The sequence below is a fragment of the Arachis hypogaea genome, chromosome 19 (genome assembly GCF_003086295.3).
Source record: "Arachis hypogaea cultivar Tifrunner chromosome 19, arahy.Tifrunner.gnm2.J5K5, whole genome shotgun sequence".
Taxonomy (NCBI): domain Eukaryota; kingdom Viridiplantae; phylum Streptophyta; class Magnoliopsida; order Fabales; family Fabaceae; genus Arachis; species Arachis hypogaea.
In genome coordinates this window covers 107331208-107346274 of record NC_092054.1, presented here as the reverse complement: position 1 = coordinate 107346274, position 15067 = coordinate 107331208, and the positions used below count along the sequence as shown (strand labels likewise).

The 15067-nt window shown below is 34.1% G+C and overlaps 1 protein-coding gene across 17 annotated transcripts; it reads left to right on the top strand.

Annotated features, from left to right (window-relative positions):
• The first annotated feature begins 1233 nt into the window (after positions 1-1233).
• LOC112775488 (uncharacterized) lies at positions 1234-14883 on the top strand. 17 transcript variants are annotated; one of them, XM_025819124.3, is made up of 18 exons: positions 1234-1616; positions 2748-3183; positions 4644-4764; positions 4970-5058; positions 5794-5944; positions 6025-6154; positions 7437-7527; positions 7640-7780; positions 9253-9353; positions 9970-10083; positions 10838-11073; positions 11771-11829; positions 11950-12135; positions 12236-12359; positions 12493-12551; positions 12815-12960; positions 13047-13211; positions 14223-14883. In XM_025819124.3, the coding sequence occupies exons 2-18, from the start codon at positions 3117-3119 to the stop codon at positions 14523-14525; spliced, it is 2283 nt and encodes a 760-aa protein (XP_025674909.1). In that variant the 5' UTR covers positions 1234-1616; positions 2748-3116; the 3' UTR covers positions 14526-14883. The 17 variants fall into 17 exon arrangements, with proteins under 17 accessions (XP_025674909.1, XP_025674910.1, XP_072082777.1 ...); XM_025819125.3 differs by having other exon boundaries at positions 4960-5058; XM_072226676.1 differs by having other exon boundaries at positions 2034-3183; positions 4960-5058.
• Positions 14884-15067: the final 184 nt, after the last annotated feature.

Sequence of the window (15067 nt, the reverse complement as noted above, 5' to 3'; positions counted from 1 at the left end):
CTTCGAAAAATAGCTCATCAAATGTTGAAACTAATTCCTACAACATTTATATAATTTACTTTTTTAGGGATATAATTGAATCTAAATATAAACAGTGGGTATAATATTAATCACATCCAAGTGAGACCTAATTGAAAATGAATACATCCAAGTGAGAATAATTGAAAACAATTCAACTAAGTATCCTTTAAAAATGGTACAACATTCGGCCTTTTATTACAATAATTTAAAAAAAATTAAAACAAACACATCTAAAAATTATAAATAGATTGATTGTCTTTTTAAAATTAAATACACATTCAAAATACAATCTAAAAAAAACTAAAATTTAAAATTTAAATTTTAAATTTCTGTTTCAGATTTAATATATTTAATTATTAATATATTATAATTTAAATATATATCTAAAAATCAAATTATTCAAAATTCAAAATTTTGATTTTAAAATTATAAAATAAACCTTAAACCATCAAATTATTAATTAAACCCGTACAAAACACCTAAAGAAGCAGAAAAATCACGTTTGCCCTATGTCGAAAATCCAGAGGCGCACATGGAAAACTCAGAGGCGCACGTCGAGAAGTCATCCTCCGCCGTCGTTCATTTGCGCCACCTTCTTCTTCCATGCTCATCCTCAATGCTGCCTTCCTCCTTCTCGGCGCTCATTCACAACGCCACATTCCCCTTTGTCAACACTCATCTTCGTCGCCGCTTTCCTCCTCCTCGTCGCCGTTCGTCCGCATCAACGTCGCCGTTCGTTCACGCCGAAAACTTACCTAAGGTTTGGATGGGTCTCTGACACCATTATTTTTTTTATTATTCTGTATAAATTTTGATTTTTTTGAAATAAAAAATCGAAAAAAATGGCATTTTCATATATATTGCAATGTTAAATTATTTTTGCATGTGCAATTTCTGTATTTTGGAAGTATTTAAAAAATATTTTCTGTATAACTTCATAATTTTAGATGTGTTACAATTATTTTTTAATGTTTAAATTTAGATTTTAGATTTATGATTTTGGATGTGTTTCAAATAGGAATATGTTTTAATTAAAAATTAATTAAATAATATTAAAAGCTGATCAAAGGTTGAATTTTATTGTACAAGTAGCATTATATAATTTGATATGTTAGTATAATTGATAGTAGAATAACATTAAATCACTTTTATAAAATAAAAGTTAAAAATACAAATAGAACTATTTAAACGTTAGGGATACGAATAGAACTTATCTCAAAAGTTGCCGACAAAAACCATACTTTACTTTTAAAAAAAAAAGAAAACCCTAATTCACTGATTGATCGACGGAACAGAGGCAGAGCCTCACTCTCACTCTCATTCCAATTGAACTGAACTGAACGGCAGAACGGCAGCTGCAGCTCACAGAGCCTTCACTGCCACCGAGCCTCTCGCCGGTTCCCGTGCGTCCCTCGCTCGCCTGTCGTCTCCGTCCGTGTCGCGTCTTCACTGCCTTTGCCAGGCCGTGCTTCGCGTGTCGTGTCCGCCGCAGTGGGTCGCCTTCACTGCTGTGCTTCGCCGTGAGCTCGCTTCTCTGTCTCCTTCTTTTCTGCGTGCCGTCAGCTGTGAGCCCGTGGCTTCTCTTCTCTGTTGAGGTGAGGTGAGTTTTTTATTATTGAAACATGTTCTTGAGTGATTGGATCTGGATGATATTGACATGTGCTATTGAGTATTGATTAGCCTTATATTTAACTTTTGCAAGGTGGTAAATATGGATAGGATGGTTTTGCATCATTGCATTTGCATTTAATCAAACATATTAAAGGCTCTGGTAATAACACTTGGTTAATCTGAACATGAAGACAAGGATACGTTACTTATAATCCTTATGCATTTCCTGATTAATCACATTGAGAAGCCTTCATAGTTTGGTAAAACACAGTTTCCATGCTTTTATCTTAGTCCTTTTTGTGATGTTTAAACCACCAAGTGTGTTCGTGTGCTTGTATTGTTCAACACCGACTACATAGGTGATTTCTGTAAATTTTTAACTTTCATATCTCAATTAACAGATAAACCAGTGAGTGAGAAGTGACATGATTGACCAAGTAACAGATGGAGAAGATATAAGCGTACAGCTTCATTTGATTACAGAAAAGTTGCTCTTCTGTTTTCAATATTATAAGTTCTAATAGATTATACAATGAAAGAACAAGTTTTCTATTTAGGAGTTGATTGTTGCTGTTTCTTCTATATTGATTGTTGCTATTTTTTTTAGAGATATGCATATATATTGATTTATACCATGGTTGGTTGGAATATGCACTGGTTGGAGAGGTTCTGTGAATTGATTAGATAATAGCTTATGTGATAGTGTGATTAGATGATTGGAAACTATGTATGTTACTCCTTGGACATAATTTATGGATTATTCCTCTTATTGTGTCAACTTAAGATATTATTATAGTATTGATTAATTTTATGTCTATTTTTGTATTACTTATTTTTTAGAAATTGAGACTAGTGCCAATGAAAACATGTATTTTAAATTTTAATTTTAAGTTTTTTTACTATTTTATATTTGTATTTTAAATTTTAATTTTAAGTTTTTGTCTATTTTATATTTTTATTTTAGTGAGAACGGGTCAACCGGTTCTATCAGTGGCCCACCGATTAAACTAGTGACCCAGTAACCCAATAGCCTGGATGGTTTGATCATCAGTTCGGTTTTGATAACTATGATTTAAAGCACATGCTAACAAATGAGCCAATTCCTATATCTACAGGAAAGCAAACAAAAGCATTAGGAAGAAGGATATAGTGAGACGTGGAGCTATATCTCTGCATTTTAAGGAAATGAATAGTATTAACCAACCATAGCCACAAAACTGAGGGTTTGGGCCTTCGTCCAATTTTCAGTGACCGCGAGTCACAGCACAGAAGTTCCCTGCCACTAGACCTTTGCCCACCCCAACCTTTCAATTCACCAGCCACTTCTGCTTTACTCCAACAGTTTCCAATTCTTTCTTCTCTCCCTTCAAAAACTTACCGTTTTTCATTAACCCATAGCTCTGAGTTTGACCTATTTTGACAGCTCTACCGTTTAAACTTGCATCGGATTTACCTCTGTTAAATTTCATATACTTGGAGGAGACATGGCTCTGATGAGGTTTCGTCGTGTGAAGCAGATTTCGAAGTTTCTAGCACCTCTTCTTACCACAGGTGTGTCTCCTGCCTGCTGCAAATTTCATTTTCCCTTTGCAAGCTTTGAATTTGAAATTTTTATTGCGCATTACTAAAAGCTTGTTTGGTTACTAGGATATTAGATTAAGAGAAAATACTAAGTTTTGCCTTTGTATTTTGAATGGCAGTTTTCATAAAAGGTTTGTGATCCTTTTAATTTTATTATTTATTGAACTTTACTCATTGGGTTAGTTAAATTAATACGAATAATTTAGCTTTTTTCTATTTTACCTTGTTTTTTGTTGTTGTTTTGTTTCCCTTAAAATTTTCATCCAAATAGATGACTTGAGTTTTAGAGCATTTTGGAAGTTCTGTTGTTACAATTGCTTAGGTCTTATAAGTGGAAAGTAAGTACAAAAGTTCACCTAGTGATTGAACTCATTCTTTTAATTGTTTAAGAAAAAGGAGTAGCATGGGAGCATTTCTGGTTAGTAGTTGCATTTGAAATAAATAAAGATAAACTTATGAAGCATCGGTGCTCTTAAATGGTTGCTGTACACCCATATGTTGTACAAATACGAATATGAGTATTGAACACCATACAGTATGATATGTGGTAAGCAACTTTATGAAGGAAGAAAAAAGGGTAAGAAATTAAGTTTAGAATAATAGCATTTCTGAAGATACACATATGATACTCATATGTTTGTAAAAATGAAATATTTGTGCATTATAGAGCTTTCACCAATACTTCTTGGTTACCCATAGGCTCTAGTTTGTCAATTATTGTAACAATTTGATGGTTTCCGGACCTTTATTGGGAGCTTATCTTGTACTTGTTGGTTACTCAGACGTACTTTTTAGTCTATCATTGTACATATACATATTAGTCCTTATAAAACATCAAAATTTACTATAAAATTGTTTGATTTACTTTGAAAGTATTTGTTGCCATCTATCTTATATTTTGACTATTAAATTATTTAAATATTATATTTTCATATTATCATATAGTAATATATACTCATTTTCCCATATAAAAGTATTTACCAATATTTTTCTTCTCCCATTCTTGTAGGATGCCAAATATAGATACTATACACATGCCTATGCAACTTAGGAAAAGCCGTCTGATATGATGTCCGGAGTTTCTCATTTTTATCTTTAAATGAAAGCATGCTCGTCAATATGTTTGTCAAGTTGTTTTAGAAATAAGTGTGTTTGCATATAATGAATTTGAAAGTGAGCATTAATATTTCTGACATAATGTAAAGGGAGAGATTCAACATACCAATATTGTCACAAATATCTTTGTTGTTTAACTTAGCCACTATTTAGGGTTCTGTTTCTATTGCCTGTGCATCTTTTTGCTCCCAGCTTCCCTCAGTTGTTTTTCTCTTAGGACATACTACCAAATAAGATTATGAAAATACTATTCACTAGTATAAATTTCTATGTGCGTTTTGTTTTAAAAAATTTTCTTCTCTTCTCCTGTCTAGGTGATTGCTATCAACAATCTGGCAAAGTGTTCAACTTAGAAGGTTTGTCTGTAATGCCCACTCTCTCTGCTCAGAAGCTAATTACTAATGGGATTCAAGTCAGAGAATTTCACGAAGAAAGGTAAATAATTTTGAAGGTTCAACTGTTTGGTGGTGTTTTGAATTTTGATTTTTTTTTTCCTTTTTTGTTGCATTTGAAGTTGTGTCTGAGCAGGACATGGATAAGAATAAATTATATCATCTTATATTAATGACAAATTTGAAGCCTAATCTGGCAATTCTAGCCTTGTTAGGTTTCCTGACTTCTGATTGGCAGCTTCATTCAGGTTCTCAACAATGGCTGATGCATCACATGAACCTGCCCTTGAAATTGACCTCTTGTCTTTCATTAGAGCTTCATTGGATGAGTTTGAAGGTATTTATTTCGCTAATCTACATCTCTAGTCTCTATGCAATGTCCTTCTCTTTCTGTTAATAATACTTCTATATCAGGGGGAAAAAAGAGAAAATTAAGCTACCACTTTTCCTGTCTTTGTTTTTTACTTCATTTCCGATTAACAGTTCCTGTTTTCAATTTTTCATGATTCTAATTCCTATTTGGTTACATTTATCATTTTTACTTTTTAGTAAATGCAAGTGATGACTTGCCTGTCTTCCCTGCGCAAATTGAGAGAAAGAAATTAAGAAGCAAGATTAATAAATGTGGCTGATTCAAACTAATGGCTGCATTTCTGTTTTAATTCATTTGTTATTAAAAGTGGTTATTCATGTAATGCTGCTGCTATAAAAGTGAAAACACAAAAAATAGCTTTATGTTTTAGAAATTTCTTGAAGTGTGAATCCCATTTTCTATAACAAGAAAATGCGAAGAATCAAAATATACGTTGTTCCTCAATTTGTATATTCAACGTCAATGAAAACTAGAAATAATCCAAAGCAAACAGGATTTACATTTTCTTTTAATTTTGTGCATTTCTGAGCAGTGTAACTGAAGTAGCATTCCTGAATAGTTAGGATTTTGAATTCTATACATGGTCTTTTTCTATGCTTACACAAGTCCAATTCTAGGACATGTTTTTATGTTTTGAGATTTAAGGCATACTCTTTGCTTTTTCCCAATTAATTTATTGCTTGAACTTTGAATTTGCAGGAACTCATCATTGTTGGTTGAATTTATCTAACAAAGATAAGCAACCTTTTGGGGGTGATGGAGTCTTCTTGATTCTTGCTTTAGAAAATTTGGACCATCAAATTTTGCTTGAAAAATTGAAGACTATCCAAAAGAGATTCAAGAAGGATATGTATTATTCCCTCACTCCCTCTACCCTTGATACAAGTAGGGTGATGCTTTTTCAATAATTAAATATACATTTTGTGGCAGGTGCCCCCATATTTTCATTTTGTGCTCAAAACCAATCCATCCTTCTGTCGATCGACTTCAGCTGGCCCATTTAGTGATGACAGAAAATATCACGGTTCCCATTTTGTTGTCTCAACAGACATTTCCCGAGGTGTGATAAGATCTATTGTTAGCTTCTAAAATATGTAAAAATTTCTTGATGTCTAATATCTCTACCATGATGCAAAATTTATGTTAATTATTTGCTAAATTTGTGTTGCCCACGACTTTTAATTATCAAATCAGTCGACAACTCAGGTAGGGAATGCTTTGTTAGATAATAGAATTCATGTTATTGTAATTTGTAAGTATATAATTATAAGAAATAGCTTAAGTCAATAATTCTTTATTTTGGTTATTATAAAAAATAAGCTGTATTTATTTCTTCTTTCTATAAATGTCGATATGGTGATTGCAATGTTGATAAAGCAAATCAGGCACAAGTAGTTGTCTCACTTTTGCCTCTCTTCTCTTTTCTCACTGAACATCTATTTCTCAACCTTACTGATTTAAATTTTTATCAGTTGTGGAGATTTCTTCTTCAAACATCATCTCGATTCTCATTAAAACTAGATATTTGTTAGATGTGAACAATTTGTCTCATGAGATTTGATTTATCGGCAGTCTAAATTTTTATTTACAGATGGAGTCATGATGGCTAGATTTGCTAATAGTTTTAATTTGTGTAATATAACCCCCCAGCCAAAAGAAAAACATGATAACAATATAGAATTATCAGCTTGAATAACCAACCTATTTCACATTATTCCACCTAAGATCATGCATCTGTTTCTTAGAACACTAGTTTGCAGACTGCAAGGCAAGAGTGGGGGTCCTCAGCATTTGCAAACTAGAAGATTTAGTCTTGGTGCACCTGGCATGACATATAACAGTCACATCCTTAAAATATCATTGCTATACAAACCCAAAGAAGTGGGTTATTTTACTTTATTTAGACCTGATTGGTGTATAATATTTAGTCTTTAGACACACTTATCTGGTTGACTAAAACCAGATGGCTTTAGAAAATCAATCTTCTCATGCTTGTCGAATCTTATCTTGGAATTATTACATACTTATGTGAGGGAAGATAACTGGTATAAAACATACTCAAATCCAAGTAGGTTATATAGTTTCTGGCTGCTTATAGTGACTGCCTAAATTGTTAGTGGATAGAATGAAATTTAAAAAGGGAATTAATTAAAGTTCTGTTCCCAGTGTCCTCGAAGTTTAAGTTGCTATCTGAATCAATGTTTCAGAATAGGAAAAGTTTTTGCATTCATGATATCCATGTATACCAACTAACCATCTTGTTTTTCTAATGTTGATGTTTTTGTGAGTGTATAGTGTCATCTGTTGCAATTTATTCACAATAATTCTTTTGATATTTATAGCTAGAGAAAGGTGCAAGGTACATCTTATTTAAAAAAATTACAAGCCCAGTTATTTATCATGAGAAGGTGGATCTTGAAGTTTTATACCAAGGTATTGTGCTTTTCTATTCTGAAATGGCATTTGTCTACTGTTTTTTTCCCTGTGGTGTGTATTTGCATGCAAGTGCACTAGACACTAATTTTGACTATGGGGTCAAATGTAGCTGTTCAGGAGTTACAGATGCAACCTGATGGTGAATCCAAGTCATCTGATGTATTGAAGTCTCCATCGTGGAAGCAAAATGGGAGCAACAAGGATCAATATATTTGTTATCCTATTCAGAATTTACTTCTCTCTTATCCAGGTATAAACTTCATCTGTCTCCTAATAGCATTGGCTTACCAATTTTCTGAGTATGAGTTGGCAAAATCAGATACGTAAGCCTTTCTTGTTTCATCATACTCTTTCTTTGCCATTCTCTCTCCCTGACCCCCTCCCTCCTTCCCTCCCTCCCCCTTTTCTCTTTCTTCTCCTTAACCATTCTCTTATACTTATAAAAGTGGAACAGGGTATCAGAAAAATAATTAGAGCTCGAGTAATTGATGGATACAACAAATTTGAAACAGTTTTAGGTGTTTCGACAAGTCCACGTGGAAGAGATTTTGTTATTTCATTGTAATTATAAAGATTTTGTTAAAAATCAGCATAGTTTTTTATTGTGGATGGTGGCTCATGGCGGTGAGCCAAAAATCCGCCATAAAAAATGGCGGATGGCGTTGCGGGAAATGGTGGATTACCTAAAAAATGCATATATATGTACAAAAAAATATGCAGAAAAATTGCAAATATAATAAACTATAAAATCTAATCTATATAATCATTTTTCTAGTCATAAGACATCCAATTAATGCAGCAAACAAATAAACATAAGACATAGAACATAAAAACTAAAAACTTAAAAGAAAGACCAATTCTACTGTAACGGACATATGGTGTCATTGGTGTTTCCTTCTTCCACAGTACTAACATATTTCTAGCCTGGGTCAATTCTACTGGAATGGACAGCAGCAGCAGGATGAGCAGGAGCAGTGCCAGCAGCATGACCAGCAGAGGCAGAGGCAGGTGCAGGGACGGGCATTAGGATCAGGGGCTGGTCTGGAAGTTGACATAGCGAACTGAACTTAAACGGGAAAAAAATTGGAGGAAGAGAGGTTTATGAGGGAAGAGAAGGAGACAGTGAACTGAACGAAAAAAAAAAGGAATGTATGTAACTACGAACCAGAAAAAGAGGGAACTGTGGTGATGAGCAGCGGCGGCAGGCAGCCATGACCAGTGACGATGGGTGGCGATGAACGGCGATGGGTAGCGGCGAAGATCGGCGGCGATGGAAGGCACAGAGAAGAGAGAACAGAGACGGAGAGCCTTTTTTGACGTGAATAAGAGAGGAAGAGAAGCTTTTGAATAACAGGCTGATTAGGGTTACATTTATCACTTAGGGTTTCCTAATTTACCCAATTATCCTCAGATTTTTCAAAAATGTTCAAAAAAAACCTGCCATTTCCGCCTTTTTCATGGCGTTCCGCCATGGCGTGACCGCAATTGTGGCCACCTTTTCACCCGCTGTGAAAACCACGTCGCCATGGCCTCTGTATGGCAGCGAGGACAAACTCCCCCCCAGCATACCGTTATGGCGCTGCCATATCCGATATTTTAAAACACTGAAAATCAGGAAATCTAAATTTTTGGCAATTTAGATATTATAAAATTCTTAATTCATCTGATGAGCCCACTCTTTAGAGGTATTTATTTGCCCTTTTTTCCCTTCCTGCTTTACAGGTTGCGTCTCTGCAGATGACAGCTTGAACCGCCTCTTCTTTTCAGACTGCAATCATCATAGGATTGTTATATCAGATGACAATGGAGAGATTCTGGACTGTGTATGTACATCAATTATTTAAATAAGTTCAGGATAAAGTACGTTTTGATTCCAGGTCCAGTATTAGCTGCTTTTTAAATGTCATATAGTGACAGTAAAGCTGACAAAGGCTCCGCCAACTATTCTTGTTGTCTATAGCACATCTAACATCCCTCCCACCAATTGTCCAATAATCAACTATGCTCAAAAGTGAAAAGATCAAATCTCCGAATGGTCGTCAGAATATCTGTTCACTAATGAGTTTGTTCATATGATTTACATCCCCTCACTTAACCAGAGGTGTTGAAACAAATCAAACAGTTGCCATCTCATGCAGTTGTATTAGACTAGTTTTTACATATTGTTAAGTTTGTAGATTGACTACTTGTGTTCATCTCTGCCTGTTCCCATTCTGTTAATATTCTTGCATAGAAGAAATATCTGCTCTCTCTTGTAACATCAGATTATGCAAATGTTACTTTGGCATTTTATTGAGTTTCATGTGTTTATTTGTCAGTGTCACAATAGAAAAATGGATATTCCTTTACTATTTTTAGTATTGTATATCATTCTCCCATTTCCTTTTAGAGGAAGAATGAACCCAAAACATTACAGTGACATGTTTCAATCTCTCTCAGATTGGTTCTTCTCCAGGATTTGAGGATGGAGATTTTGGATCTGCTAAATTAGGGCGCCCAGCAGGTTCTTATTACCATGCTGAGGAGGATTGCTTATATTTTGTTGATTCAGAGGTATGTATTTGGATGTGTCCATAGTTTATTATCAGCCTTGGACTCGGTTTCATATTCGTTGGGTACTTTATATGCATCAGTTTGACCATATCAATGATATATCCCTTTGTTTATCTGTAGCTATGCCAAACTAATATGATTTGGCGAGTTCATTCTACAGGATTAGTATAAAATACATTGTCGAATTTTCTGCAGTTAGACTAAATTCAACCCTTCACATTAATTTAGTGTTCATTGTCTTATTTACACATTTAAGATGCATGATTGCTGTTAAATTTCATCCTTATACCTAGAATGCAACTTGGTTTTGGATGATAATGTGCATATTTTGGTTCATGTTGAATGAAGCAGTTGAGGCTGAGAATTCCTGATAATGTCAATGGAAATGAATGAAAACAACCAATCTTATTGATCCAAATCAACACACTGAATTTTGTAACAGATATTTTCCTTGGTCTTATGCTGTTTGAGTTTTAACATTTCAAGGGAGATATCTAGATATTTTGTATAAATGGCTTGAGGGTATGCCTAGAGAGCAGAACTAGATAATAAGAATGTAGTCTTACATTAAGGGAAAGAGAAACTAGTCTAGAGTTATGTTGCCTGCTGTTTTATGCTTCTCTTTTTTGTTCCTGTCTGAAGGAATATTATTATTATTATTAACGGATTTCCTTTTATTTTTTGTTGACTCATTTAGTAAAGTTATAGAGTTTTCTTTTATGGTTTCCTTATATACCATTTGTTGTTTCTTAAGAATCATGCTATCAGGAAAGCTGATCTGGGTGGCCGATTAGTGGAGACACTTTATCCTGCCACTGCCTCTAGCAAACGTTTTCACCTATGGAATTGGATCAGGAATAAGCTTGGTTTAGAAAACAGTGAGGAGACCAATGCTGAGGAAACATATGAAGTATTTGATTCTGAATCACTATATTTCCCGTGGTATCTGCTGAAATCAGTTGATGACACACTTTACATTATAGATCGCAGGTAAATGATTTGATATATTTAACTTCTTTTAATAATATAACGTGCACTTCTGGACTTACAGGATGTCCAAATTATTTGATACCTTACATTGTACCCCTGATGTTTGGTGCATAATCAATTTCTTTAAGTTAATTCTGGCTGAAAGCTTTGCCATACAAGAGCGTCAAGCCCACCCTTTTATTTTTGGGTCCCCTTCATCTCTCTTTGTTTGCACCTGAGCCTTTTGTAACAAGAAAAGAAAAACAGAAAAAAATCTTCATCTTATATCAAACTTGTATGTAGGCCTTGAGGCCATTGAGTCTATGGCTCTGTCAATTTCTGTGCATGGCTCAACTGTGGTGAGTTTTCGGATGTTGGTTCCGTATTTTTCTGTTTTGAAACAGACTCTGGACATTAATAATCCGTTTTAATCATGGCTTAAATGTTGGTTTTAAAAATGTTTCTTGTATTTATGGAGCAGAGCTGCTCGAGGGTAACTGTCATTTACTGTAATCTTTTTTATTCCACAATTCTATGTGACTTATTTCTCTATTCAAATCTTAAATCGTGCTTCTCTGGAATTCTCATATTCCTTTTTCTTAGATCTTCCTTCTTGTGCTAAGATTTGATTATTCATAGTAGACAACAATGCTAACTTTTATGGTTCATGTTGTGCCTCCATCTTCTGTTAATGCTTATTATGTGTATTTTCTTGCAGCTTTCAAACTTTATGGACCATGGATATTGGTTCAGGAAAGATAGATGAAGTTTATAAAGGTCAGATATGATACTAGATATAATGGATTTTTATCGAAAGTATCCCGTTCCTAGCTTGAACCGAAAGTATCTTGTTCCTAGCTTGAACCAAAGAGTTGTTGTAATGTATATTTATAACAGGTTCTTCCACAATCCTGGAGATATGCAGACAGCAGATCACAGAAAACTTATCTATCCTAGATCAAGTTCCCTCTGATTGGTTTAAACATCAAAATCAACATGCTTGCTTGCTGGAAGGCATCCCAAACTCTGATCTTTTAGCTTCAGTGACAACCCTACAGAATCATGTTATTATTTGTGATACAGGTTTTGTTTTCTGATTGTTACTCAACAATCAACATTTAATGGCACATTATATTGTTGCATTTATGATTTCTCTTAACAACCAGTTTTTGTATATCACTAGTCGGACAGAGGATTATGAAGGTTGACAGAGAATCAATGGCGTTTTCAGACTTCAAGTTGTCTAATTTAGGGATACTTGGATTACCATATTGGTTGAATTCCCCTCTTGAAACATTTTATGCTGCGTAAGTTATTTTTCTTGACATTTTGTTGATCATTAAAATTCCAAACCATCATTTTCCTGTTGTGTACACAATATTTTAGTTCTTTTCTCCGAGTCAAACATGCCGACATTTCTGGTCAATATTGTTTTGACAGTGAAAATGGACTCTTGGCCACGACGGTCGATCATCTGCAGCATTTTCAGTTGCTACCAGGTCATTCTACATATTAAGATTGGGTAGTATAAATGTGTAACATTCTGTTACAACTTACAAATCAGCTGAGAAACTTCATAGTCTCTTTTTTATAAATCATACACCAACCTGGACTTCTGTGTATAACAAGAATAGTTTACTAGCTGGGCTGTTCTGTGTAAATATTTTCGTATTTGTATTTTATCATCCACCACAATGCCGTGCTGCAGCTTGAATTATTACATATCTTTGCCAACTTAGAATTTTGCTTCAATGTGTGATAGGCAAGGTTTACATAAAGTTGGGTGTGGAGATTTCTGCTGATGTTGAACTTGTAGAACCATTACAAGAATCCTGTATATGGCGACAAGCTAGAGGTTCAGCTACTGAAATTTCTGGAATTGATGATGGTCTAGGATCCATAGACAAGGTTTTTTTTTGCCAATTGTAGCATTCTTTGGTGAAGTAGTCTAGTTCTGCAGTTGCCAAAATTTATGTGTTGAACTCTTGGTGCAGGCTGGTGTTGCACAACAGTGGTACGATGAACTGGATGATCTTGCCGCTCCTAAACCCAAAACAGAAATGGTTGTTGAAGATTATAATCTGAATAACAATTTGGTTGTTGACGATGAGAAAATTTGCATCAACTGTTGTGTTTGCAATAGCCCTGGAACAAGTGAGGTATGCATATTTGTTTTTGACCATGCCTTTTTCTCATGTCATTTACTGATTAGAATAGCATACAAGAGATGGTAACATAATTGATGTGCCTTATTCTGTTATTAGTCCAAGTCGTTCTCTTCTGTGGCTGTCTTAAATTAATTTTCTCATTAATCTTGTAAGTTGAGGTATAACTTTCTTCATTATATACATCATTAGGTATATTTCTCAGTCCAACCACTTCACTATTCTTTATAGACTTCCTTTCTGGTGCTTATTTATTCGTTAAATCGTGCTTAAGTATGAAATATTTTCCATCTTTACTCTAGATGCATTTAACTTGATATATCTATCATTTTTGTTTCTCTTCTTCATAAGCTCACCTATGTTTGTGCTAGTTTTAGTACATTAGTAACTTGAAGTAGATTGCTAAGATTTATTTTGAATTGGGTCAGAAGTTTTACCACAATTTCTTAGGTTTAGTCCCTATTATAGTTATATCTATAAAGTATTGGTTATTTACCTTTGCAAAGCGATAATGTGTAGTCTGTTTCAATTATAAAATGAGTGTTTGTGCATTATGAGAGCCTATATTAATCTTATATCCTCTTCGCACTATTGCTCCTTTCCATATCCATTTGCTCATTTACACATGAAGGTAATCCATAAATTTTAGGATAAATTACATTGATTTTCCCTGAGGTTAATGATATTATATGATATTTCTTGACTTGTTATGCCTTTGTTTATTTCCTCCTTAGAGGAGAGGTTACTGTCAGATTTAAAAAATACATTATAAGTGTATATGTCAGTGTATCATGTATAATATTGCCTAACCCACATGGGAGGTTAGTGTAAGTTACCCTAAACGTTTTTCTGTTTTTACTCTCATACCAACCACATCCTCTGTAAAATCTTATACCCAAGGACCACAACGTTAATACTAAAATGCCATTTGAATAACTAGATATTGATCATTATTCAGCTACTTTCGTTTAAACTTTAAACTAATATCTTATTCATTTAATACAGGTTATTATTTACGGGGTACTATATTGTAAACTTAGAAAAGTACCAGACTCGAACGAGGGCAACCGGGAGAAATATGCAGCAAGGATAGTTGATATTTTGAGCTCTAAGAAATGTGGGAAAACAGAGAGAGATTTATGGAGTGCATTTTTGTTGCAATCAAAGGGTGATCTTAGAGACCTTGTCTTCATGAAACCCGTACACATCAGAGTAAGGTTAAGCACTCTTGATCATCCTAAGGCTGATAATGGAAGAGACATTATCTCAACAGATTCTTCAATTGAGGTGAAGGTGTTTCTGAAATAACACACTAGGTTCAGTTGCACAATTGCAACTTTTCTGTATTTGTTTTTTTATACATCTTGCTCTATTGTTGGGTTTATGATTACGTAGTATTTAGTGGCCATTTTCTAGTTGCTATTTACGGATAGAATTGGCTATAACACTTTAAATTATGGTCTTATTCGTTTCAGTTGGATATGTTTGGTAATAAATCTAGACATTCAGCGTATGTTTGAGTAAGATCTTTTGTATGACTTAGACTAGAGAAAGTATCACATGAGAATAGAGTTAATGCTCAAAATGTTGCTTAAAAATTGAGTGAATTTGATTTGTAATGTATTCATGCAATTTTAAACATTAATAGCATGTACTTTTATTTCAATAATATGTATTCATTTTGTACTTGAAATATTTTATAGAAAACTGATTAAATTATACCATAGTTTTATCCTAAAGTCACTAGAGTATTTTCTTCATCCCAAACACCCATATCAGGCCCAATGCACAAAATTTCAACTCTCGCCCAGTCATGTTAAATCCGACTCTCATATACGGTATACAAAATC

Bases quoted from the DNA above. Each gene is read 5' to 3' on its own strand.
- LOC112775488 (XM_025819124.3), top strand. From the start codon at position 3,117: ATGGCTCTGATGAGGTTTCGTCGTGTGAAGCAGATTTCGAAGTTTCTA. The intron at 5,059-5,793 runs GTATTTATTTCG...TTGAATTTGCAG, and splicing joins TTCATTGGATGAGTTTGAAG to GAACTCATCATTGTTGGTTG. The intron at 13,212-14,222 runs GTATGCATATTT...CATTTAATACAG, and splicing joins ATAGCCCTGGAACAAGTGAG to GTTATTATTTACGGGGTACT.